Source organism: Erpetoichthys calabaricus, chromosome 3 (genome assembly GCF_900747795.2).
Source record: "Erpetoichthys calabaricus chromosome 3, fErpCal1.3, whole genome shotgun sequence".
Lineage (NCBI taxonomy): Eukaryota > Metazoa > Chordata > Cladistia > Polypteriformes > Polypteridae > Erpetoichthys > Erpetoichthys calabaricus.
In genome coordinates, this window is record NC_041396.2 from 122,221,658 (window position 1) to 122,247,356 (window position 25,699).

At 38.7% G+C, this 25,699-nt stretch overlaps 1 protein-coding gene across 2 annotated transcripts in view; it reads left to right on the plus strand.

Moving 5' to 3' along the window:
• The window catches only part of xdh (xanthine dehydrogenase), a 252,474-nt gene that overhangs the window by 67,693 nt on the left and 159,082 nt on the right, over nucleotides 1-25,699 (plus strand). For both annotated transcript variants that reach the window (XM_051924248.1, XM_051924249.1), the window contains exons 11-16: nucleotides 5,810-5,961; nucleotides 8,081-8,174; nucleotides 9,987-10,096; nucleotides 12,182-12,366; nucleotides 20,255-20,429; nucleotides 23,278-23,367. In XM_051924248.1, the coding sequence (XP_051780208.1) occupies nucleotides 5,810-5,961; nucleotides 8,081-8,174; nucleotides 9,987-10,096; nucleotides 12,182-12,366; nucleotides 20,255-20,429; nucleotides 23,278-23,367 (806 nt within the window). The remainder of the gene's footprint in view (nucleotides 1-5,809; nucleotides 5,962-8,080; nucleotides 8,175-9,986; nucleotides 10,097-12,181; nucleotides 12,367-20,254; nucleotides 20,430-23,277; nucleotides 23,368-25,699) is intronic.

A 25,699-nucleotide genomic window follows, 5' to 3' on the forward strand; every position in this document is an offset into this window, starting at 1 on the left:
TATTTGCATAATCCTAACAACCAGTTAATTAATAATCTTACAAATATCATTTGCTTTATGCACAAAAATATTTTGTGACCTTGCTCTGTAATCTGTTCCTCATTTGGGGGCAAATTTTGTGTCATGCCACAATGTGCAGTAGCATGAAAGCTGTTGCCCACTCACTGTTATGATATAAGTGTACTTCTTAAAATGCTCCTTAACTTAAGGTAGAGCATTACCTTGTCTTTTTTTTTGTTTGTGAGTGATTCAATAAAAGCATCCTGACATTTCTGTTCACACCAAGTAAAGGTGAAGCTTGCCACTTTTGTACTACTTTATTTCAATTTAACCAAAATATGTTACTTTGTAATAGTATCTGCATGGTGTTTCTAATAAATACTAGGGGGCTTCACTTGCCCAACCCTGGGATTGGTTAACCGGATATACAATTTAAAGAGAATGTTATTTTCATGGGGATTGTTACATATTCATTATTTTCACTTTTTCTTTAAAACCTTAGTAAAAACAATATTTGGAATTAACATGTTCTTCATGATCGCATTGAATTTTGATTCCGTGTTTGGACTTACATTGTGACAACGCAACGTATAACTGCCCTTTGAGTGAATATTATTTCTTTCTCTTTAATAAGTAAAACAACTTTTTCCAATGTTTGTCCATGCTCTTTCTTCTTCCCTTAGTCATTGACATGTCAACTAGAATGTATGCTATTATTGCCCTGATAAAATTTATAAGAGCTGAGAGCGCAGGAACTGTGTCTGACAAAAGCATTCACACAATTGGTTAGATGACTGTGGTCTTGTTTGAAAATAGTTGTAAGTAGGGCATGACATGAAAGAATCTCATGTTAAAAGTCTCCGTCTCACGGGATTTCATACCGCGCCAACGTTTTTGCAATCTTTTAATTCTTGCTGGCAACACGAATTAGATGATCTACAAGTCTCCAACTTAAAGTTTAAATCTGAACAATCTATTTGATCTCTTTTTGCTGTTCCATTATTTCGCCGGTAATATTTTACGTTTGTTTGCGCTAAGGTGATCTTCACTATCCTTTTTTGAGACCTTCGAATTTGCCTACTTCCATTATCTCTAACCTGCTCTGCATGTGTACCGTGCCAACATTTTTTAATTCTTTATGACATTCTACTTTGTCATCTACTCTTTGTCTTTTATTTCCGGCCCCGGGCTTGGTTAAATCTCTTGGCACAAAGACTCATCTCGTGAGATGTGTAAGTGTCTCTCTGAGAAAATCACGTCTTGTCTCCTTACAAGATTTTTTTTTTATAATAGAGAAAAATGTTCTACTTTTGGGCTGCACCAACACAAACCTGACAATGTATGCCATAAATCATGTGTATCATGTTTGGTAAATAAATAAACTGATGGCTAGCAACCAAATTTGATGGTGTGAATAAAAATTAGGCATTAAGTTTAATAGAAATACAATTTTCTGAACAGAAAAAAACTAGTAATCAATTAGTACCACAGTTCAACTTACAAAACAGTAAGAATATAAGTAATAATATAAAATAATAAAGTAATTTGCTTTATATTAATTGAATACAATTTCTGAAATACAAGCTTAACAAAATTAAAAATGTCAGATTTCTCTGTAATTTCAGCACTATTTAAATCTACCAAACATTACCATGTTTAAAAACATGAATATTTGAGTCTTTTATATACAACATAATAAAAGCAATATTCATTTTAATCATAATTTGTGCAAAATATATTATGTTCCCTACAGTAATTAACTGTTTTTTCACTTACTGTAGTTGGTATTAAAAGTATTAATATATTTCTAAAGTTATGAACAGAATCGGTGACAAAGGGCAGCCCTGGCGGAGTCCAACTCTCACTGGAAACGGGTTCGACTTACTGCAATGCGGACCAGGCTCTGGCACCGATCGTACAGGGACCGAACAGCCCTTATCAGGGGGGCCGGTACCCCATACTCTCGAGAGTACCCCCCACAGGATTCCCCGAGGGACATGGTCGAATGCCTTTTCCAAGTCCACAAAACACATGTAGACTGGTTGGGCAAACTCCCATGCACCCTCCAGGACCCTGCTAAGGGTATAGAGCTGGTCCACTGTTCCGCGACCAGGACGAAAACCACACTGTTCCTCCTGAATCCGAGGCTCGACTATCCGACGGACCCTCCTCTCCAGGACCCCTGAATAGACTTTTCCAGGGAGGCTGAGGAGTGTGATCCCTCTGTAGTTGGAACACACCCTCCGATCCCCCTTCTTAAAGAGGGGGACTACCACCCCGGTCTGCCAATCCAGAGGCACTGTCCCTGATGTCCATGCAATGTTGCAGAGGCGTGTCAACCAAGACAGTCCTACAACATCCAGAGCCTTGAGGAACTCCGGGCATATCTCATCCACCCCCGGGGCCCTGCCACCAAGGAGTTTTTTGACCACCTCGGTGACCTCAGTCCCAGAGATGGGGGAGCCCACCTCTGAGTCCCCAGGCTCTGCTTCCTCATTGGAAGGTCCCTGTACGATCGGTGCCAGAGCCTGGTCCGCATTGCCGGCAGTATGTCGAACCCGTTTCCAGTGAGATTTGGACTCCGCCAGGGCTGCCCTTTGTCACCGATTCTGTTCATAACTTTTATGGACAGAATTTCTAGGCGCAGCCAGGGCGTTGAGGGGGTCCGGTTTGGTGGGCTCAGGATTGGGTCACTGCTTTTTGCAGATGATGTTGTCCTGTTTGCTTCATCAGGCCGTGATCTTCAGCTCTCTCTGGATCGGTTCGCAGCCGAGTGTGAAGCAGCTGGGATGAGAATCAGCACCTCCAAATCCGAGACCATGGTCCTCAGCCGGAAAAGGGTGGAGTGCCCTCTCAGGGTTGGTAGCAAGATCCTGCCCCAAGTGGAGGAGTTCAAGTATCTCGAGGTCTTGTTCACGAGTGAGGGAAGAATGGAGCGTGAGATCGACAGGCGGATCGGTGCGGCATCCGCAGTAATGTGGGCGCTGCATCGGTCTGTCGTAGTGAAAAAGGAGCTGAACCGCAAGGCGAAGCTCTCAATTTACCAGTCGATCTATGTTCCTACCCTCACCTATGGTCATGAGCTATGGGTAGTGACCGAAAGAACGAGATCGCGAATACAAGCGGCTGAAATGAGTTTCCTCCGCAGGGTGTCTGGGCTTTCCCTTAAAGATGTGGGTGAGAAGCTCAGTCATCCGGGAGGGGCTCAGAGTAGAGCCGCTGCTCCTCCGCATCGAGAGGAGTCAGATGAGGTGGCTCGGGCATCTGATCAGGATGCCTCCTGGACGCCTCCCTGGTGAGGTGTTCCGGGCACGTCTAACTGGGAGGAGGCCCCGGGGAAGACCCAGGACACGTTGGAGGGACTATGTCTCTCGACTGGCCTGGGAACGCCTTGGGATTCTCCCGGAAGAGCTAGAAGAAGTGGCCGGGGAGAGGGAAGTCTGGGCATCTCTGCTCAAGCTGCTGCCCCCGCGACCCGACCTCGGATAAGCGGGAGACAATGGATGGATGGATGGATGGATGGATATATTTCTACAAAGTATCAACCTATAGAACATGGCATATTTATACTAGGTGACATATTCAAAGGAAGCTGCATGAATGGTTTATGTAAATGAACTTTCCTTATAATAAAACAGGAAGTCAATGTAATGTGTTTGTATTTAAACAGAAATGGAGATGAACTGGCCAAGCCGAACTGATATATTCTTTAACAGGTTTTAGGAGATATTGATTGATTTGGAAATGGTAGAGGGAGAAGTACTACTCATATTAAATAGGTTCAAATCAAACAAATCTCCATGACAAGATAGTATTTACTCTTGAGTTCTTAAGGAGGTTGGCTAGTACATATATAAACCCTTCACACATACTTTTGAAAAGTCACTGCACACTGGGGAAATTCTAAAGGACTGGAAAATGTCAAATATTATCCTGTTTTATAAAAAGGATGACCTAGCAGATCCAAGCAACTGGAGGCCAGTAAGCTTAACATGTATCACTAGAAGGATTAATGGAAAGAATTATTAAAGATAAGATGTACACATGGAAAGTACAGGATTTTTTCTGAACATTCAGCCTGGGTTCAGAAGAGGGAGGTTATGTTTACTAACATCCTGGAATTCTATGAGGAAGTTACAAAATGATGTTATCAAACTGGAGCTTATGATATTGTTTATGTGGACTTTCAGAAAGCATTTGATCAGGTGACACATGAAAGGTAGAGCAACAAACTTAAAGAAGTGGGAGTTCAGGGTGATGTTTTTAGATAGGTGCAGAATTGGCTCAAACACAGAAAGCAAAGGGTGATGGTGCAACCATTCCTATGATTTGAATAGGAATATAATTAACAAGCTGGTTAAGTTTGCAGATGATACCAAGATAGGTGGGTTGGCAGATAATCTGGAATCTGTTAAATCATTATAGAGGGACTTGGAAAGCACACAGTATTCTGTAGATTTGTGACAGATGAAGTTTAATGTCAGTAAATGTAAAGTATTACACATTAGGTTTGAATACATAATGGGTGGTCTGAACATTGAGAGTACATCTTATGAGAAGGATTTAGTTGTAGTGGACTCTACACTATCAACTTCACGACAGTGTTCAAAAGCCTTTAAGAAGGCTAACAGAATGTTAGGTTATATAGCAAAATGTGTAGAGTACAAGCCCAAGGAGGTTATGCTCAAGCTTTATAATGCACTAGTGAGGCCTCATCTGCAGTACTGTGTGTAGTTTTGGTCTCCAGGCTACAAAAAGGACATAGCAATGCTAAAAAGGTTGCAAAGAAGAGTGACTAACAATAATAATAATAATAATAAAAAACAATTTATATAGTGACTAGGCTCATTTCAGGACTACAGGGGATGAACTATGAAGAAAGATTAAAAGAGCTGAGCCTTTTCAGTTTAAGAAAATGAAGATTAAGAGGTGAAATGACTGAAGCATTTAAAGTTATGAAGGGAATTACTACAGTGTATAAAGACTGTATTTATATTTTATATTTATATAAAGACTGTATCTATATTTTAAAATGAGTTCATCAAGAACATGAGAGCACAATTGGAAGCTTGTTAAGGGTAAATTTTGCACAAAAAATATCAAATTTTTCTTACACAGAGAATGATAGACACTTGGAATAAGCTACCAAGTAGCGTGGTAGACAGTAAGACTTTAGCGACTTTCAAAACCAGACTTGATGCTTTTTTAGAAGAATTAAGTGAATAGGACTGGCAAGCTTTGTTGTGCTTGAATGGCCTGTTCTCATCTAGAATGTTCTAATGTTCATGGATTACTTTTGCCACAATCATACAATGATGTGCCAACCAGGCTCTCCAAAACTACTCCTGTGTTTTGTAGACTCCATTTAGCTGTTATTTATGTGATTTGATGGTGTGATTTTCTTGGAGTAGCTGTGTAAGAGTTATATACAGGTGCATCTCAATAAATTGGAATATCATCGAAAAGTTAATTTATTTCAGCACCTGTAAAGTGTATTTAAACTTACCTGCTATCTATCTAATCAAACATGCTCTTTATTTATACTGGTTCTTGTCAAGATGGAGTAAAATGGGGGATATTTTGTCAGAATAAATAGACTGTAGATTTATAGGACAGTTGACAGAATGGCTCATGCAGCTCAACTTATTTAAAAGTGGTGCAGAAAATCTGGTATGAAGCTTCGTGGCATGTTTAATATACAATAAATCTGAATGAAATATCATAAAACTGTATTTAGATAGGTTTGGAAATATTTGTACGATCAAATAAATTACAAAAGTGCATTTAATAATGTTACACTTTCTTTTAGGTATTGTTTTTGGGTCTGCTTGCACTTTGACAGTCCTTGCTGAAACTCTAAAAAAAGCAGTGTCTAAGGTCCCAGATAACAAGACAAGAGTGTTTCAAGCTGTGCTTGCCCAGTTGAAGTGGTTTGCTGGACAGCAGATCCGAAATGTATCTGTAAGTGAAGCTTGAAAAGTACTATGCTCTGTTGCTTATCGCTGGGATCTGAGAAATTTTTATTTATTGTTTTATTGTACTATGCATATGATAATACAGTTCTTTGAGGTCTTGTTCTAAATATTGTGGACTGAAAGAGCACACTTGAATTAAGCCAAAGTATGAAAGAAAAGGGTTTTATTACAACAAAATAACATAAAAGGGTATACATTAGAATATTCAGAGACTACAGAACAGATCTATGTGGAATTAAGTAAATTTATAAGCCTCTTTGGACCTGTCTAAAACAGGGAACAAGAGGTATCTAATAAGGTATGGGTTGTACCTGATGGATGGCTCTGAAAAGCACCATATCTTAGTCACCCTGTGCACTGTCCTTCCACCTTTTCTCCTCCTTCTGGCTTTATTTCCTCATGCAAGTTAAACCCTTTCCTTTTACTATTCTTTCAACTCCACGTTCGCTGGTCTAGTGAACAGTAGTGTTTAGGCTTTGTCCAGGAATTAATTCTGGAGAAGGCCCAGAGTTCATTCCAGAGTAAGAAATAGGTTCAGAATACCCCTGTGGCCACTTCATCAAAGTTTCGTCCAGCAGAGCTAGGTAGTCCCTAGAATCCTAAAAATAATTTTTACTTAAAGGCCCAAGCCAATTCATATGTCATCAACTGTATCTATTTAAAGGAAAAGTAATGAGCCCTGCAGAAGCTAATGAGGCTCCCTGTTGCCTGCTGTCAGCCTGGCAGACTCCTAATATATTACCCATCATTCCCCACTGTCCCCAGTCTTTGCCTGCACTTCAAGTATTTGACTCCAGGAGTTCCAGATTTATGCTGGAGCATGGCACCACCTACTGATGGTTTAGTGGCATTGTTTATGTTGCCACTGCACAATCTACTGGGGCAGGGGTTACCAAGATCAGTTTTGAATTTGGGAACCCCTGCCTTAGGACATCTTTCTCCCCATCACCTATTTTTCAGTATATTAAGTACTTGTACCTATGTTATTTACAGGGTCCTCCTTCGCAAATTGTATGTGTGTGTTTATATTAAGAGGAGAGTACTCCAGTAATGCCAAAGTGGTATGCAAATGTCAATAAATGTTACATGTACTGAAATTCTACAAAAATACAAATAAAAGAAAACTATGAAAAGTACCAAAGGAAATGCACAAAACTAGATATATCCTACAACCCCTGTAGTCTTTGTTATAAAGGGAAATGGCTTTTGCCCTTGTGTTATGGGCAATCCATAGGTTTATAGCATACTAGCTGTGCTACCCATCTAAAATGGGCTGAAATCTATGTAATCAGCATAGTCCTCAGCATTAACATTTGCAGTGCATTATGCAGTGCATATATCTCTGTTATATGCCATTTGGTAAGGGATTCATAAAAGCAGTTTGTAATACACTATCTATTGGAATTACAACTGCAATGCATGTTGTTACTAAAAACGTTTGTGGTGCTCCATCTTTTGGAAGGACAGAGACATAGCAACTAGATGGAAACACCGACAGACACACAGACACTCTTTTATTGAGGTAGATGGAAAGAGGCATAATATGCTTACTGATCCTTAAGAAATAATGTCATAGGATGCCAAACTTAAATATACAGTAGCATTCTACTGCTAGGTTAGAAAGTTAATATGTTTGTACTATAAACCTCACTGTTATTTCATAACCATAATGAAAAACTTATTAACATAATGTTTAGGATGTTATCATTAATTTATAGTCTGAAAGTAGTTTAATAATATTAACATTTCGCATTAATCAACTTGTTACAGAGGTAACATTGCATGTATACATTATGTTCATGGTGACTCTTACTCCAATGTACTGTACATTATAAATCAATTAGTGAAAATTATCCAGTATTACTTTACAGTTACTGTTCAGTTCTACCAGAATACAGAACATAATATCCATTGGTCCATTTTCTAAACTCACTTTTTTCATACATTTGCATTTATTTAAATTGTTTTTCATTGCGAAAGTGTCCATAAAAACATGGTAAACATAATGTTAACTGTTTCAAATAACCAATGGCAAAGAAAAAAGAAGCAAAATATTATTTAATTAGTTTTTTTGTTACTTGATTATACTTACCTGGATATTTCAGGGAATAGGAGGAAATGTAATGACAGCCAGCCCAATCTCTGATCTCAACCCTGTATTCATGGCTGCTAACTGCAAAATGACCATTGTTTCAAAAGGTAAGAGACATTCCTAGCTAAAATTTAATTGGTTATCTAAATAAAAAAAGTATTTTACTCATTTTAATATTGATATTGGTAACCATTTTTGAATAACTGCCATTTAGTTTCATTGTTCATTTTCTCAGATACCATGTTCACTGTATTGGATTACTGCATGTGACTGATAATGGATGTGGTGACAGAAACTACATAAGTAAAAAAGCCCAATAAAGAATTAGACACTGTAATTATTGTGGATGGTATCACACAGATAAAATTAATGAAAACCTCTGTGTTTCTACTGTAATTGAAAGGCTGTATGGATAATAAAGATTTTGCTTCCTAAACACTTTTGGATGAATCTTATGGATTTTGGCCTGCTGATCATAAAAATCACACTTCAATTTTCGTATTACGTATTCTTATTAAATTCACCTATTTTTGTAGAATCCTCTCATATTTAAATATACATATACGGTACAACAACTAAAACTGGAACATCAATGATGATATAAAGGTAATGATACTGCTACTAGGGAAGTAGCTTGGATATGCCAAGTCCTGTTGATACATTTGCGAATGTAACGTCATGTTAAACAGTCTCATTATGTTAAAAGAATTAGGCCATTCCGTAAGTATTTGGTTCAAGAGCAGAAAAGTGGGGCATATAAACCACTTGTTGACTCAACACAGATATTTTTGCCTCCTCTTGAAAGAAAACTTGGACCAATAAAAAATTCAGTGATAACAATGAACAAGGAAGGCTAAGGATTTGGATTCTTAAGACAGATGTTTCCATGAATCACTATGTCAAGATTAAGCAAGGCATTTTTGTTGTTCTACAAAGAAGATGTGATATCAAGGATAACAAAATCAACTAGCTTGGCTGGAGGAAATCACCACAGAAGGCATTCAAGGATGTAGCTGAGAATTTTATTAGCAACTACAGAGTACCAAAGTATGTACACCTGGTTGAAATATTCTTCAAGCATACACAACCATGAAGTGCAATATGTCACTGAAAATTAATTTTCTGCTTTCACACTTGGACTTCTACCCTGCTAATCTTGGTGCAGTCAGTGACAAACATGGTGAAAGGTCTTACCAGGACAGTTCAGTGAAGAAAAGTGGCATCAGGGAAAGTGGAATCCATCAATGCTGTTGGACTCTGAAATGCGAATATTTAATGCTACAGTAAAATATTTTTAGCTCAATTGAACTAATGCAATGTGTCAGCATCATTAGACATGCAAAAATTCAATAAAATGTAATGTATTTTTCAAATTCCTGTGTGATATGGTCAATCTGAAATATTATTCATATTCAGCTTGAAGCTATCTGTCATAACCACCAAATATTTTTCAGGGAGCTAACATTTTGAAAAAATGTGTTGCTCAATGTTATCAATTCTGCATGGAGTTAGGTGGCTGTCTTACAGCCCCAGTATATATTATGTTTAAAGCAACCACTCATAACTCTAATCTCTTATCCCACCCTCTACCCACTTAAAAAAATCCTGGAGTTAGGTTAAGTATTGATGCCAAAACTAAACAGATTTTTGGTCAGTATCAGCTTAAGAGGATTACCACGAAAAGGTATGGGTAGGCCAGCTCTAGTTCCAAAAGGCTATATTTTTTTTACTATAAATATCTTAACTTGAGTGTAACAGCTGCACTTTCCTATAATGATGTTAATTCTGTGCTCTATTGTAGCAGTGTTAGTTAAATACGTAAAATTAATTTCCACCTTGCTGTTGGTTTATGAATCTGTGTTTGATAAAAAAGTTCATAGCAAATTTACTGTAAATAGTAAAATACTTTTTTTTTGCAGATGGCAAAAGGGAAGTCAGGATGGATGACAAGTTTTTCACTGGGTACCGAAAGACCGCATTAAAGCCTAATGAAATTTTGCTGTCAATTGAAATCCCATATAGTAGAAAGGTGAGTTGTATCAGAAAAGCTTATACAATAAATGATATCATAATTCATATTTTATTTTTTTAAACATACAAGTTACTTTGATATATACTGTATTAAAAAAATGAACAAGGGAATATTTTAGTGGAACACTACATGTCTTTTTACAGTATACTGTGCAGAAGAAAATTCTCTGTTTCTGTGGAAACTTTCTTGTTTAGTGTGGTGGAGTGGTGGCTCTGAGGCTAGGGATCTGCGCTGGCAATCGGAAGGTTGCCGGATCGAATCCTGTAAATGCCAAAAGAGACTCTGCTCTGTTGGGCCCTTGAGCAAGGCCCTTAACCTGCAATTGCTAAGCGCTTTGAGTAGTGAGAAAAGTGCTATATAAATGCAAAGAATTATTTGTTTCAGTAGTGCCTTTGTGCATCAATAGATGTTGACATCACCTTATTAAACAGCAACTGGGCTGTTGTAACATTATTAGCTTAAGTGTATATTTTAGAATAATGTAACCTTAATTTATTTAATCATTCCATTTTATTTAATTACAGTTGCCTGTTTTTTACTGTAATATTAAAAGTTAAAATAAAATAAAAATTAATAAGCCTCACAATAGTTCTTCATATAAAAATAGAAGAGATGTTTTTAAAATCACAAATTTAAAAGAAATCATCCATCCATCCATCCATTATCCAACCCGCTATATCCTAACACAGGGTCACGGGGGGGCTGCTGGAGCCAATCCCAGCCAACACAGGGCACAAGGCAGGAACAAATCCCGGGCAGGGCGCCAGCCCACCGCAGTAAAAGAAATCATTTATGTTATATTTTCTTGTAAATAAATCATTGTTTCCTTTGATTTTTGATTTTACCATATAAAAAAAGTTTGACCAGACCAATAGACTCAATTTTCCCATGGTTATGATATTAGTGTTTTGTACTCAACCCTCTACTACCCATAAAATAAAATAAAATAAACCAGAGATAACATGGCCTTATGTTTATTAAAGATGTTCTTGATAACTATAAGGTACACCTTTTTATATGTAATCATTGCTGTTGCAAACATGTTTTGGGAAATATACATCAACCAGTAGTGTATGTACTGAATAACCACCAACCATAAAACTTTAGTTGTCAAACTTAAAAAATTGCTGGGTTAACTTACATAGTATTTGGAATTGAAAGTATTCTGTTTTAAACTTTGTCACATTCTATATCCATTTTTAATTATGAAAAATTCTAGGCTGTGTGGCAGTGGTCAATCTTTATTTAAAAATTATAAATCTGTTGTCCAAAGGTGAATCAAATATACAGTATTGTATTTTATATCTTTCACACAGTACTGCACCTGTATGTACCTAGTTATTTGGACAACCACTTTAAAGATTATGTAGTATTACTTTATTTACTTTTGCAGCACATGCTCATAAATTTATTATACTGTACACCTTTTTTCTTAGGAAAACATGCTTTCTCTATCTTTCTCATGCTCTCTTTCATCAGGTTAATTAGTCAATTGTAAAGAATCAAACACCAAATTACAAATTACACCATCTTCTCTAATCTTCGTTTTTATTGTCAAAACCTATACTTGACAGAATCTGTAATTAGTATTTTTCCATTAATACTTGAAATATTAATAGGAATTCATTGTTTTCATATACTGATATTTTTTCTTATTAATATCTCATGTGCCTAATAAGTTATGTTATTTGGTTCACTAATGTGTTGTTTCTTTTTCTCATTTCTTTATATTACTTTTTCAATTCAGTCCAGCACTCCATACGTTGAAGGAGTTCTTAATCCTGCAATGCTGTACCCACTTTTTTATGGGAATGGCACGGAAACCTTTAAAGAACACCTAAATTGAAATACAATAAAAAAAAATAAAAAAAAACATTTTCAGAAATTATTGGTTGAAAAGAGATTTTTGTACATGTTGCTCTTTGACAGTGTAACCAAGGTATGTCCTGGAATAATAAAGAAAGTACACCAGTACACAAAGCAAGAAACTAATTGGCTACATTTATCAATGCAGTTCATTCTTTAGCAGTAATAATAATCTAAACAGATGTGAAAACTGAAAACCATTTTTTTCTGTTAAAGGGGCAGTACATTTCAGCATTTAAGCAGGCTCAACGACGTGATGATGATATCGCTATTGTTACATGTGGTATGAATGCAATATTTCATGAGAGCACTACAATTGTGAAGGATATTAAACTAAGTTACGGAGGAATGGCAGAAACTACAGTTCTGGCAAAGAAGACTTGTGAGCAACTTATTGGCAAGTAAGGGAGAAAAATAATAATAGCGGCAATATATTGTATATAAATAAAGTGAAAAACAATCATAAATGCTATGTAAATTGATATTGCATAATAAAAGTAAAGATATTGAGAATTAGCACATCTAGTGCTAGAAATATCCATCTTTTCGGTGAAATATTGTTCCTTGAAATAAAGAATTGTGGTGAAGTACAGGTGTCTGTGTCTGTGGTGGTGATGAGTCCATGGGTGTGAGTGCATGCGGCTGTAAAGTCATGTGGCCCCAGAGTGGAAATTGGCTGGTGGTATTTGCACATGAATGCATGATTGCTTCAGATGGCTTTCTCATTGACATTCTGTGAATGGCAATTAAGGCACCTGCACCCACAATTGTATTAATGGAACATGAGTAGGTTAGAAGGAAAAAGAGAGGGAAGGAAAGAAAGAGATGGGAACAAAATGAAGAGAGAGAGTTTAGAGCAGAGAATGGATTGCAAGTGTGAGTCAGTGTGATGAACAAGTGGTAAGATGATCAGTGACCCTGTAAGGCAGAAGAGTTAACTTTTACAACTAAATCGAGACACTGTTTAGGAACAGGTAAAGGTCAGAAATTCCTGGAGGAAAACAAAAACACCAACTGTCAAAACCTATAAAACCATTAATCAAAGATGAGATCAGAAAGCAAAGCCAAACAGATGAAATCACCAGGCCCAATGTTTAGATTTTAGTGTGTTGATTTTAAAATTAGGATATTTCAATTATGGTACAATAATCTTAAATACCACTGATGCAGCTGGTCACATAATCTGCAACAAGCAAAAAATGGTGCCATAATGTTAAAATTAAATAACAATACAAAAATTAAACAAAACACATGACAAAAAAAAAAAAAAATTCTAGATATCAAAACTCAAATTCACAGCTTCTGAACACACTCAAGCTGACAGGATTAACATCACAGGCAGGTACCCAGAATCACTCCTATGGCCTGTTCCAGTGAACAAAACAATAAACTTTAGTACCACAGTGCCTGGAATCTAAGATCCTCTGGATTTCTAATTCTTGTACTCCATCCACAATTACAAGAGTAGCATAATGCAGAGGCGTAGATTGACTTCAGTAGGAGAATATGTAAAATTTGGTGTATTCTAAAATAACTGTAGAAATCTAACCTAATTAGCTTTTTAACAATAAAGTATGGACCAATACATCATAGAGCAAGTTTTCATGATGTAAGTCTAAGGTTAATGTCTCACAAAGCAAGACAAACCTTTTCCCCATCCTAAAAACACCTGGGGACCACCATTTCCAGGTGCAGGGCAAGTCGCCCTGACAATTCACTTATAGAAAAAGGGATTGCGAAGAGGTGCCCACAAGCTGGCAGGAGTGCAATGGAGATCGATAGGTGATCGTGTCAAGAGCACATGTAGTGGGGACAACACAAAGTGAGGATCAACTTGTCTCAGTCATAGCATCACATTTGTTCTTTTGGTGGTGTTCCCTACAGCTACTAACATTCATTGTTACACTTAGTATTAACTTGAATCTATCTATCTATCTATCTATCTATCTATCTATCTATCTATCTATCTATCTATCTATCTATCTATCTATCTATCTATCTATCTATCTATCTATCTATCTATCTATCTATCTATCTATCTATCTATCTATTGTATCTGTCTGTCTTCTGTCTGTCTGTCTGGCTGGCTGGCTGGCTTTCAATCTTTGGGGCAGCCAGAGCTTATCCCATCATGTATCAGGTTTCCAGCCAATTGATAGGTGAACAGACACACTCACTCACTATAGAGCTAATTTAACATCGCCAGTCTACCTAACCTTTATGTATTTAATCTGTGAGAGGAATTCAGGGAAAAACCTGTGTATAAATGAGGAGAACCTTCTTACTTACATGGGCTGATCAACACGCATCATGATTCTATGGGGCCATGATTAGTGAGTATAAACTTCTTCAAAACTTCTTTCTTCCTTATTTGAAAAAAAAGTATCTTTTGAAAGTGTAGTTTTAGAAAGAAGGAAATGCCCTGTTGTAGATACTAACAAAAATAATATTAATAAAATATAATAATAATGTGTGCATGTGCTCCCTTATGATTCATATAATTCTCAGCAAACTTATCAATGGAGAGTGAGTTTACTGAAACAGCGTATTTGAAAGAATTTTTTTTAAGTTTGCAAAGAGAAAGTCAAGAAAAAAGCATTCTTAAATTTTAGAGATTTGAATTTTTGCAATTGTAAAGGTCTTTTATACATAATTACTTTTTAAAACTGGTATTCTTGTAAAAAAAAGTAACCATTAAGCACACATTTATTAATGTTATAAAATGTCATATTTAGGTAATACTTGTGTTTACACATTTTACAAATAAAATATACTAAATATACTAGTACTAAAATACTAAATGTAATTTACATTAATGTACTGAATATCTGTAGTGAACTGCTAGTTTTCTTTGACAAATGTGAATGTGAATATATGTATCAGTTTATAAGGTCATACAATTGGGAATGGACAGCAAAAATACTAGAGCCAGCCCTTGGTGAATCATATTGGCTATATGTGTTGTGTTATGTTCAATAGGTTTATTATTTAAATTCTTTCATATCTTACAGAATTACATATTGCTTTTACTATAGATTTCACCATTTTGTTGCCATTTCTGAAACATGGGTTAGCTCAGGTACTGGAAGTGCATGACACATAACAGTAGTCACATGATGGTATAATGGTCAGTGTCATGTACTGTACTTCCTGGTATATGAGATTGTGAATATTATACACAAAAACTCTCTTTGTTGTTGCGTGTCTTTTAGTGAAAGTCTGTTTGGTAGTACTCTGATTTAGTGGTTAGCATTTTAAACCTTAGACTAAAGTAGGATTGTTATTCTGGCCTGGGCCCTTATCCATCCATCCATCCATCCATTGTCTCCCGCTTATCCGAGGTCGGGTCGCGGGGGCAGCAGCTTGAGCAGAGATGCCCAGACTTCCCTCTCCCTGGCCACTTCTTCTAGCTCTTCCGGGAGAATCCCAAGGCGTTCCCAGGCCAGTCGAGAGACATAGTCCCTCCAGCGTGTCCTGGGTCTTCCCCGGGGCCTCCTCCCGGTTGGACGTGCCCGGAACACCTCACCAGGGAGGCGTCCAGGAGGCATCCTGATCAGATGCCCGAGCCACCTCATCTGACTCCTCTCGATGCGGAGGAGCAGCGGCTCTACTCTGAGCCCCTCCCGGATGACTGAACTTCTCACCCTATCTTTAAGGGAAAGCCCAGACACCCTGCGGAGGAAACTCATTTCAGCCGCTTGTATTCGCGATCTCGTTCTTTCGGTCACTACCCATAGCTCATGACCATAGGTGAGGGTAGGAACATAGATCGACTGGTAAATTGAGAGCTTCGCCTTGCGGCTCAGCTCCTTTTTCACCACGACAGACCGATGCAATGCCCGCATTACTGCGGATGTCGCACCGATCCGCCTGTCGATCTCACGCTCCATTCTTCCCTCACTCGTGAACAAGACCCCGAGATACTTGAACTCCTCCACTTGGGGCAGGATCTCGCTACCAACCCTGAGAGGGCACTCCACCCTTTTCCGGCTGAGGACCATGGTCTCGGATTTGGAGGTGCTGATTCTCATCCCAGCCGCTTCACACTCGGCTGCGAACCGATCCAGAGAGAGCTGAAGATCACGGCCTGATGAAGCAAACAGGACAACATCATCTGCAAAAAGCAGTGACCCAATCCTGAGCCCACCAAACCGGACCCCCTCAACACCCTGGCTGCGCCTAGAAATTCTGTCCATAAAAGTTATGAACAGAATCGATGACAAAGGGCAGCCCTGGCAGAGTCCAACTCTCACTGGAAACGGGTTCGACTTACTGCCGGCAATGCGGACCAAGCTCTGGCACCGATCGTACAGGGACTGAACAGCCCTTATCAGGGGGGCCGGTACCCCATACTCTCGGAGTACCCCCCACAGGATTCCCCGAGGGACACGGTCGAATGCCTTTTCTAAGTCCACAAAACACATGTAGACTGGTTGGGCAAACTCCCATGCACCCTCCAGGACCCTGTTAAGGGTATAGAGCTGGTCCACTGTTCCGCGACCAGGACGAAAACCACACTGTTCCTCCTGAATCCGAGGCTCGACTATCCGACGGACCCTCCTCTCCAGGACCCCTGAATAGACTTTTCCAGGGAGGCTGAGGAGTGTGATCCCTCTGTAGTTGGAACACACCCTCCGATCCCCCTTCTTAAAGAGGGGGACCACCACCCCGGTCTGCCAATCCAGAGGCACTGTCCCTGATGTCCATGCGATGTTGCAGAGGCGTGTCAGCCAAGACAGTCCTACAACATCCAGAGCCTTGAAGAACTCCGGGCGTATCTCATCCACCCCCGGGGCCCTGCCACCAAGGAGTTTTTTGACCACCTCGGTGACCTCAGTCCCAGAGATGGGGGAGCCCACCTCTGAGTCCCCAGGCTCTGCTTCCTCATTGGAAGGCATGTTAATGGGATTGAGGAGGTCTTCGAAGTATTCCCCCCACCGACCCACAACGTCCCGAGTCGAGGTCAGCAGCGCACCATCCCCACCATATACAGTGTTGACACTGCACTGCTTCCCCTTCCTGAGACGCCGGATGGTGGACCAGAATCTCCTCGAAGCCGTCCGAAAGTCATTCTCCATGGCCTCCCCAAACTCCTCCCACGCCCGAGTTTTTGCCTCAGCAACCACCAAAGCCGCATTCCGCTTGGCCTGCCGGTACCTATCAGCTGCCTCCGGGGTCCCACAGGACAAAAGGGTCCTGTAGGACTCCTTCTTCAGCTTGACGGCATCCTTCACCGCCGGTGTCCACCAGCGGGTTCGGGGATTGCCGCCACGACAGGCACCGACCACCTTACGGCCACAGCTCCGGTCAGCTGCCTCAACAATAGAGGCACGGAACATGGCCCATTCGGATTCAATGTCCCCCACCTCCCTCGGGATGTGGTTGAAGTTCTGCCGGAGGTGGGAGTTGAAGCTGCTTCTGACAGGGGGCTCTGCCAGACGTTCCCAGCAGACCCTCACAACACGTTTGGGCCTACCACGCCTGACCGGCATCCTCCCCCACCATTGAAGCCAACTCACCACCAGGTGGTGATCAGTTGACAGCTCCGCCCCTCTCTTCACCTGAGTGTCCAAGACATGTGGCCGCAAGTCCGACGACACGACCACAAAGTCGATCATCGAACTGAGGCCTAGGGTGTCCTGGTGCCAAGTGCACATATGAACACCCCTATGCTTGAACATGGTGTTCGTTACGGACAATCCGTGACGAGCACAGAAGTCCAATAACAAAACACCGCTCGGGTTCAGATCAGGGGGGCCATTCCTCCCAATCACGCCCTTCCAGGTCTCACTGTCATTGCCCACGTGAGCATTGAAGTCTCCCAGCAGAACGAGGGAGTCCCCAGAAGGTATGCCCTCTAGCACCCCCTCCAGGGACTCCAAAAAGGGTGGGTACTCCGAACTGCTGTTCGGTGCATACGCACAAACAACAGTTAGGACCCGTCCCCCCACCCGAAGGCGAAGGGAGGCTACCCTCTCGTCCACCGGGGTAAACCCCAATGTACAGGCTCCAAGTTGGGGGGCAATAAGTATACCCACACCTGCTCGGTGCCTCTCACCGGGGGCAACTCCAGAGTGGTAGAGAGTCCAGCCCCTCTCAAGGAGATTGGTTCCAGAGTCCAAGCTGTGCGTCGAGGTGAGTCCGACTATATCTAGCCGGAACCTCTCAACTTCGCGCACTAGCTCAGGCTCCTTCCCCTTCAGAGAGGTGACATTCCACGTCCCAAGAGCCAGTTTCTGTAGCCGAGGATCGGACCGCCAAGGTCCCCGCCTTCGGCCACCACCCAACTCACACTGCACCTCCTTGGCCCCTCCCATAGGTGGTGAGCCCATGGGAAGGGGGACCCACGTTGCCTCTTCGGGCTGTGCCCGGCCGAGCCCCATGGGTGCAGGCCCGGCCACCAGGCGCTCGCCATCGAGCCCCACCTCCAGGCCTGGCTCCAGAGTGGGGCCCCGGTGACCCGCGTCCGGGCAAGGGAAAACGCCGTCCAAAATTGTTTTTCTTCATAGGAGGTTTGTTTAACCGTTCTTTGTCTCATCCCTCACCTAGGACCAGTTTGCCTTGGGTGGCCCTACCAGGGGCATAAAGCCCCGGACAACAGAGCTCCTAGGATCATTGGGACACGCAAACCCCTCCACCACGATAAGGTGACGGTTAAAGGAGGGGGGCCTGGGCCCTTAGCATTGTTTAATGGTAGCTATTATTTATAACATTATCCATCATCCTTGGGTTGGAAGAATTCAGATCACTTGGCAACGGCAACAAAAAAAAGAGTGGGTTTAAAACCATAAATACATTTAAAGGTGACATACAAATAGAAGTTAAGACATTCCTTGAGAATCCTGCCAGGATTTCCATCCAATTTGAGTGAGCATCATTAATAGTACAACGTAAAAAAAATTTTTGATTTTCAGAGTATTTACAAAAATGACAAGTTAACTTTGGATCATAGTTTTGGGACACTTTTATAAATGGTAAAATTATTGAATTCCAACTTTCCCCTGGAGAATGTTATTTGTCATTTAGCACTTTTAGAGTGAAAAGTTTCCATTGCTGCATATTTTTTCAATTCAGAAGTCTATTTATCAATGTAATTCAGCTAGTTTTACTATCAATATTACATTCCATGCCACTAGCTTCAAAACATTGCTAGATGATCACTGAACTGAGCCAGGCAGTGTCCTGTCAGTAATGATGCCACTGATTCTTTTATCCAAAGTCAAAATATTTGCATTCAACCCTCTTTAAAGTTCTTGGGTACTACAGGGTGCTGGGGAAAATATGTTAGTTTTATTTCTTACCCTACAAATAGATGCAATTAATAAATTTATTTATTGCCATTTGTTTGATTCAAAAATATTTCACCAGAGATGTTTCTTTGCTTTGATGTTTAATTGCTACTTTCACGTTGCAGATATTGTAAACACCTAAATTATGTTTCTGCCATATCACTGTTGATTAGAAACTGTTTAATATGTTTATTATCTGCAGTTATATACATGTGTTAGAATGAAAGTTGATACTTCAATTCGATTAAAATTATATGAATCAATTCTTACTTATTATTGTTTATTTAAAATTGTCCTCACAGGTGGCGCAGTCTTAGTGCTGCTGCTTTGCAGTAAGGAGACTGTGGAAGATTGTGGGTTCGCTTCCTGGTTCCTCCCTGTGTGGATAGCGCTTTGAGTACTGAGAAAAGTGCTATATAAATGTAATGAATTATTATTAAATAAGCTATATGTGTTGCACACATTTATAAAAAGAAACTGCATATTTAAGATTGGTGAGAAAACAATCTGAACAGATTTTTAAATCAAATTAATAAATGAGTAAATAAGCTATTCTAGCAAAACAGCAAAAATAAATGAGTAAATAAGCTATTCCCAAAAATGATTTAGTTTGAAATATTGTGGATTTGTGTACCTTACACAGGACTCGCATCCTACCTTGAGTTCCTGCCTTTCTGCTGATACAGGCTCTGCCTTCTTTATGAATAAATAATGAAAATAGCCATTCAGATAAAGATAAAAGGTGTCTTCTTTCTGATTTTGTTTTACATGTATATACATATAATTATATATGTGTATGTAATTATATATGGAAACAGCTTGAAGTCTAAAAAGTTTGAAACCTCAGCTAGTGTTTCATTGACTTTACCTTGTGTCTGATAAATTTGTCTGTGTCACATTAATTAATACAGGAAGACATTTTTCTTTATGCTACTCAGTACACCATTGCATTAAAGTATTCCATCTAACGATCTGAAAACTTAATTTTTTTATTTAACAGACAATGGAATGAAGATTTGCTACAAGAAGCTGTTTATCATTTGGCACAGGAAATAACCTTGTCACCTTCAGCTCCAGGGGGAATGGTGCAGTATCGCCAAACACTAACACTTAGCCTTTTCTATAAGTTTTATTTGACTGTTTTACAAAATCTGGCCAATGATCTTATGGATAAGGTATGTATTCACGGTTCCAAAATATATTTATTATACTGCAGTCACTGTTCTTTAAAAGTTACAGATTTTTGTATATGATATATTAATAAAGCTAATGATGAATTGATTGATAGAACAGCAATTAATATTTAGCTTTAGTGAGTGGTGTAATTATTCTTGCATTTTGCCTTATAGTTTGTACTATTGTATTTATGATGTGGCAATGATAGATTGGCCATCTAGCTCTGCGAAGTGGATTACTTGTGTTCTGTTTTGTGTGTTGTATTTATTATTATTTTTATTGAATTTATTAAAAGCAAGCAACATTCCATATACACATGTCAAACTTAACAAAATAATTATAATTCAACCTCCACCCAAGAGAAAAAGAGGAAGGCCAGCAGTCAGAGTTTAAGAGTAGAAAAGAGGGAGGAGAATCTTTTTCCCAATATAAAATCTTATTCTAAAATGTTATTGATTAGATCCTGCCAGGTTTTAAAGAGTTTTGAACAGATCCACTAAGAGAGAATTAGATTTTTTTCAATTTCAAATAGTATATAACATCAGTTACCCACAGACTTGAAAGAGGTGGGCTAGGATTCTTCCAGTTGAGCAAGATAAGTCGGCGTGCCAATAGTGTAGTAAAGGCAATTACAGTTTGTTTGTCCTTCTCCACTTTAAGCCCATCTGAGAGTACACCAAACACAGCTGTTAATGGGTTAGGAGGGATTGTGACACCAAGGCTTTGGTCCAGAATGATGTTAATTTGGTGCACACCCAAAACATGTCGCCCAATGAAGCTGAAGCTCAATTGCAATGTTTGCAGGATGGATCTTGCCCTGAAAACATTTTGGACAATTTTAAATGAGGTAGATGGGCTCGATAAAAGATTTTAAGTTGAAAATGGAGCTCGAGTGAATTCTGTACAAGGCTGGCTGCCTTCCACTCCTTTTCTGAAATGATGAGTAAGAGATCCTTTTCCCACTGTACTCTGGGATCTTTGTAAGAAAGGAACTTTAAAATGTTTTTATATATTTTAGAGATGCTGTCATTATTTACTTATTTATTTTTTGACACCCATTGCACATCCAATCTATCTGGAAGGCAGTCTTCCTCTGAATTGCCTTTCCCAAGATTTCTTTCCACTTTTTTCCTTACAAGAGTTGTTTTGAGTTTTTTCTTGTCATCTTAGGGGGGCAGTGAAAAATTTGATCACACTTATCTTGTTTAAAATTGTCCAGCTTATAAGTGTTGCAATCTGCTTCTAGCATCACTAGACCATATGTTTTGGGAATACACCAAAGTAACAACCTTTTGGACAAAAATCTTGACATACTTATCAAACAGTCTCACCACTTCTAACCAATTAACAGGTATACTTGGTGTATTCCCAGAGGGGCTTAAAGTAGATAAGAACAAATTAATTGTATTAGCCTATACCACATCACTAGCACACAGACTTATCTTGGATTAGAAAAAATCAAAATTCTCACTTAAAGGATCTTTCTCTCAGTTGATGGTTGAATTCTTGTTTTGTTGTGTTTTTTGTCTTCTTTTTCTTACTCTGCTGTTTTTTCTAGATTGATTTTGAAGTAATTTGTTGTATATATCCAGCTTATTTCATCTGCTTGATTTGTATACCATGTTATAAAATAAAAAAGAAGAGGCTTAGATCACCCCTACTACACTGCATGACAACACAACGCACAACATCTTTGCTGCTATACCCTTTTCAAAAGCCACACAACTGCAGTGCAAAAAAAGACCACCCAGCTGGTTTTGTAGAGTTTGTGTGCCATTACAAGTAGTTTCATCAACCTGAACATGACGTCAGTACTCAGTCAGAAGCAACATGAGCTGGCATTCCATCACTGAAATGAGCAGCTTCAGTGCCAACAACATGGGAGCCTATAAAAAGGACAAACTTGCCACAGTCATTTGATTACCATTCTAGTGTGGCCAAGCTTTGTCTTAAAGATCAATAAAATGAGCAAAAAAACATTGGGTTAGTGCTGGCAATAACCATGTAGTGCTACAATATTGTGTGCTTTTTGCTATTATAATTACATATTACTTTGTACTTTTAACTTTCTATAATCAGTCCCGTTATTATTTAATACTAAATATCTTTTGTTTCGTATTTGGGATCCTTAACATTATTTTAAATTGAGGGGATACTATCAAACCATTCCCTGATTCACACAGCATAATAGCACACAAACACAGGAAGTAAATGAATGTTTAAAGGTTATAAACAAAAAATAACTTTCCAAAACTACTTATTTGAATATGGGGGAAAGGAAAATTGCTTAGGTTGGCAGCAGTACTAACTGCAATACCAGCCCATCATAAAGAACTCTAACTTAAATAATAAAAATAAAAAAATAAGCAAATCAGACAACACAATCACCCTAGGATGAGGAACAATTTATTGAAAAGCAAAACAAAATGTATGAAGCACAGAGGTACTAGTTTGAGTATACTAGTTCATTGATTTGTTAATTCATTCTAAACTTGCGTATTCCAATATTGGGTTATTGTACCACAAAGTAATGTTAGATTGTATAAATGAGGCTGAAAATTAAATCAAACTGTTAAGTAAGATCTGTGTTCACAAAACAATTCATTTCAATATTTTTAAGTGTTACAATATATTGTTTAAGATTACTTCAAAACAAACTCAAGAATGCGTTTTATTTCAAATACAGTAGTTGTAATTTTGCATTTGTGTATGACATCATTTTCCAAGTTGATATACATTTCAATATTCTTATTATTATTAGTGAAAAAGTGTTTTGCAAAAAAATAGGCTTACACCAATGTATGTCTTACTTTAATGATTAAATTTGGATTTCATTCTACTTTTTAGAATATAGCATCTTCATTGATACTACCAGCATATGCCAGTGCAACAGATGCATTTCACAAAGATCCAATATCGAGTGTTCAGCTTTTTCAGGTAATTTATGATATTGATGTGTAAATGCAATTTTACTAAAATTTCACAACCTTGTTGCTTTTTCAAAGTTAAGACTCTTGGCTTTAGTTTATATTTTTGAATATCTGTCTGTTTAATAACTGAAAATTTGCTTTGCCAAATGTTTTTGTTAATATGTTCTTTATTGAATATAACCCTGCCTCTCTGAGAACTCTTAAAATATTTTTGTGAAGGACTTCTTTTCTGTTCTTTCTCTCTCTAACTCTGTGCTTTCCAACCCTTTCCTGTATCCTTGAGCTCAGTTGCCTTACCATAACCGTGATGGGTAAGTACTGTGATGCTCACAAACCTTACCTTCTGTTTAACCCAGCAGTACTTTTGTACCTGGCCACATAGCAAGTATACTGGATGTCTGTTAAATCAAAAACCACAAAATAACTGAGACTGTCATGTATGGGTGGAATATTGTAATCTGTCCTGAAAGTAAGGAAGTGCATTGGGAAATCCCCACACCCCTCACTCTGCTCCACTTATTGAGTGACTTCCAGCAATTTAACTAAACCTTCCTTCAAATTGTTCTTGAAAATAGCAATGCTAATATCAAATAGCTGTACAGGACCTTGAGGATATAAGGCTAACGTTCTGTGGCAAAGCTACAAACAAAGCAAAGAACAAAAAAAGTGTATTACATAGTCGATTGCATTCACTTATTTAGTCCATGGGTTTCTTCAAAAATAATTTTATCTGAATAATATAATGATGAATTCTTTAAAGGATGGGGGCAGTTCATTAGTGGGGACGTAATAATGACACGTCTTATGAGAATCCACCAAAAAAACACAGAGAACACGAGGGGAACATAAATGCACACATAAAAACAAACTATTACATAAAAATAAAGAAATTAAAGGAAAAATACTTAGACAAATAATAAAAATAAATAACATTATCCATCCATCCATCCATCCATTATCCAACCCACCATATCCTAACTACAGGGTCACGGGGGTCTGCTGGAGTCAATCCCAGCCAACACAGGGTGCAAGGCAGGACACAAACCCCGGGCAGGGCGCCAGCCCACCGCAGGGTGCGCACACACACCCACCCACACATCAAGTACACACTAGGGCCAATGTAGAATCGCCAATGCACCTAACCTGCATGTCTTTGGACTGTGGGAGGAAACCGGAGTACCTGGAGGATACCCACGCAGACACAGGGAGAACATGCAAACTCCACGCACTGAGGACCCGGGAAGTGAACCCAGGTCTCCTAACTGCAAGGCATAAATAACATTAACAGAAATAAATTTAATGAACATAAAAGACAGAAAAAACATTAAACCTAAGGAACCCTGGCTTAAACATAACTCTCCAAGACTGTGTTTACATTCTCAATAGTTTAGTGTGTTATAGTTACAGATTTACAGAATGTGAATTTGTGATTGTGTTACTGGCTAAGACTTTGGTTTATGTTCTGGTTTTGACTTAAGATCTGCTTGATTTACTGCTTTTGACCTGGGCATATTTTTGGCGGACATTTAATCTTCTGACCAATTATTCTTTGTCCTTGTTGTTGTCACTTTCCTCCTTTTGGAAGTATATATGGTTAACAACAAATAACTTCCCACATCTCTATTTGGTTTGTTGTCTTAGCATTTTGGTTCTGTGGGAATTCTTCTAGCTTTGGTAGTTACTATAAATTCTTGTTTTCATTTTGTTTATGGTGTAATCCACTGGATTTTGTTTTGATAGCAATGCTTTGGTACTTTAGAAAACTGTGTTTACCAAAAGCATTGTAACACTAAGAGCGTCATAAACACCACATGTTCATTTATTTGTTTTTCTCAAAGTCTATTGTACTCACTGTAGCACAATCATTCCTTATAATCAACATGACCTCCCCCCCCCCCCCCCCCCCACGTTAATTGCTTAGTCTTACTTAAACTGACTACCTTTCTAGCCAACTTTGTTGGTATGACAAAAAATATATTATATTCACCTCATGAAAGTTCTGTGGACATTTAGAATAGTAAGATTTACACTTAATATGATATCATCTTCAAGATGAAATGCATGAATGCATTTGTAGGATCAGATTTTATAGATAAAATAATTTAAGGTATTAAAACTTAAGTAAAAATGTATAGTTAATATTTCTATGTTCATTAAATGTTTTCATGCTTTCAGCCTCCATCCTAATTGCACTTGCAGTAAAGGTTCTCTGCATTGAATGTAAAAATGGTTTTGCATTCACTTTTGGCTTTTCACATATGTTGTGTTAAAGTGAGCTAGGAGTATCCACAAAGCCTTCATTTGAAGGCTTCAACAGTGTAGCAAAAGGAAAGAAATAG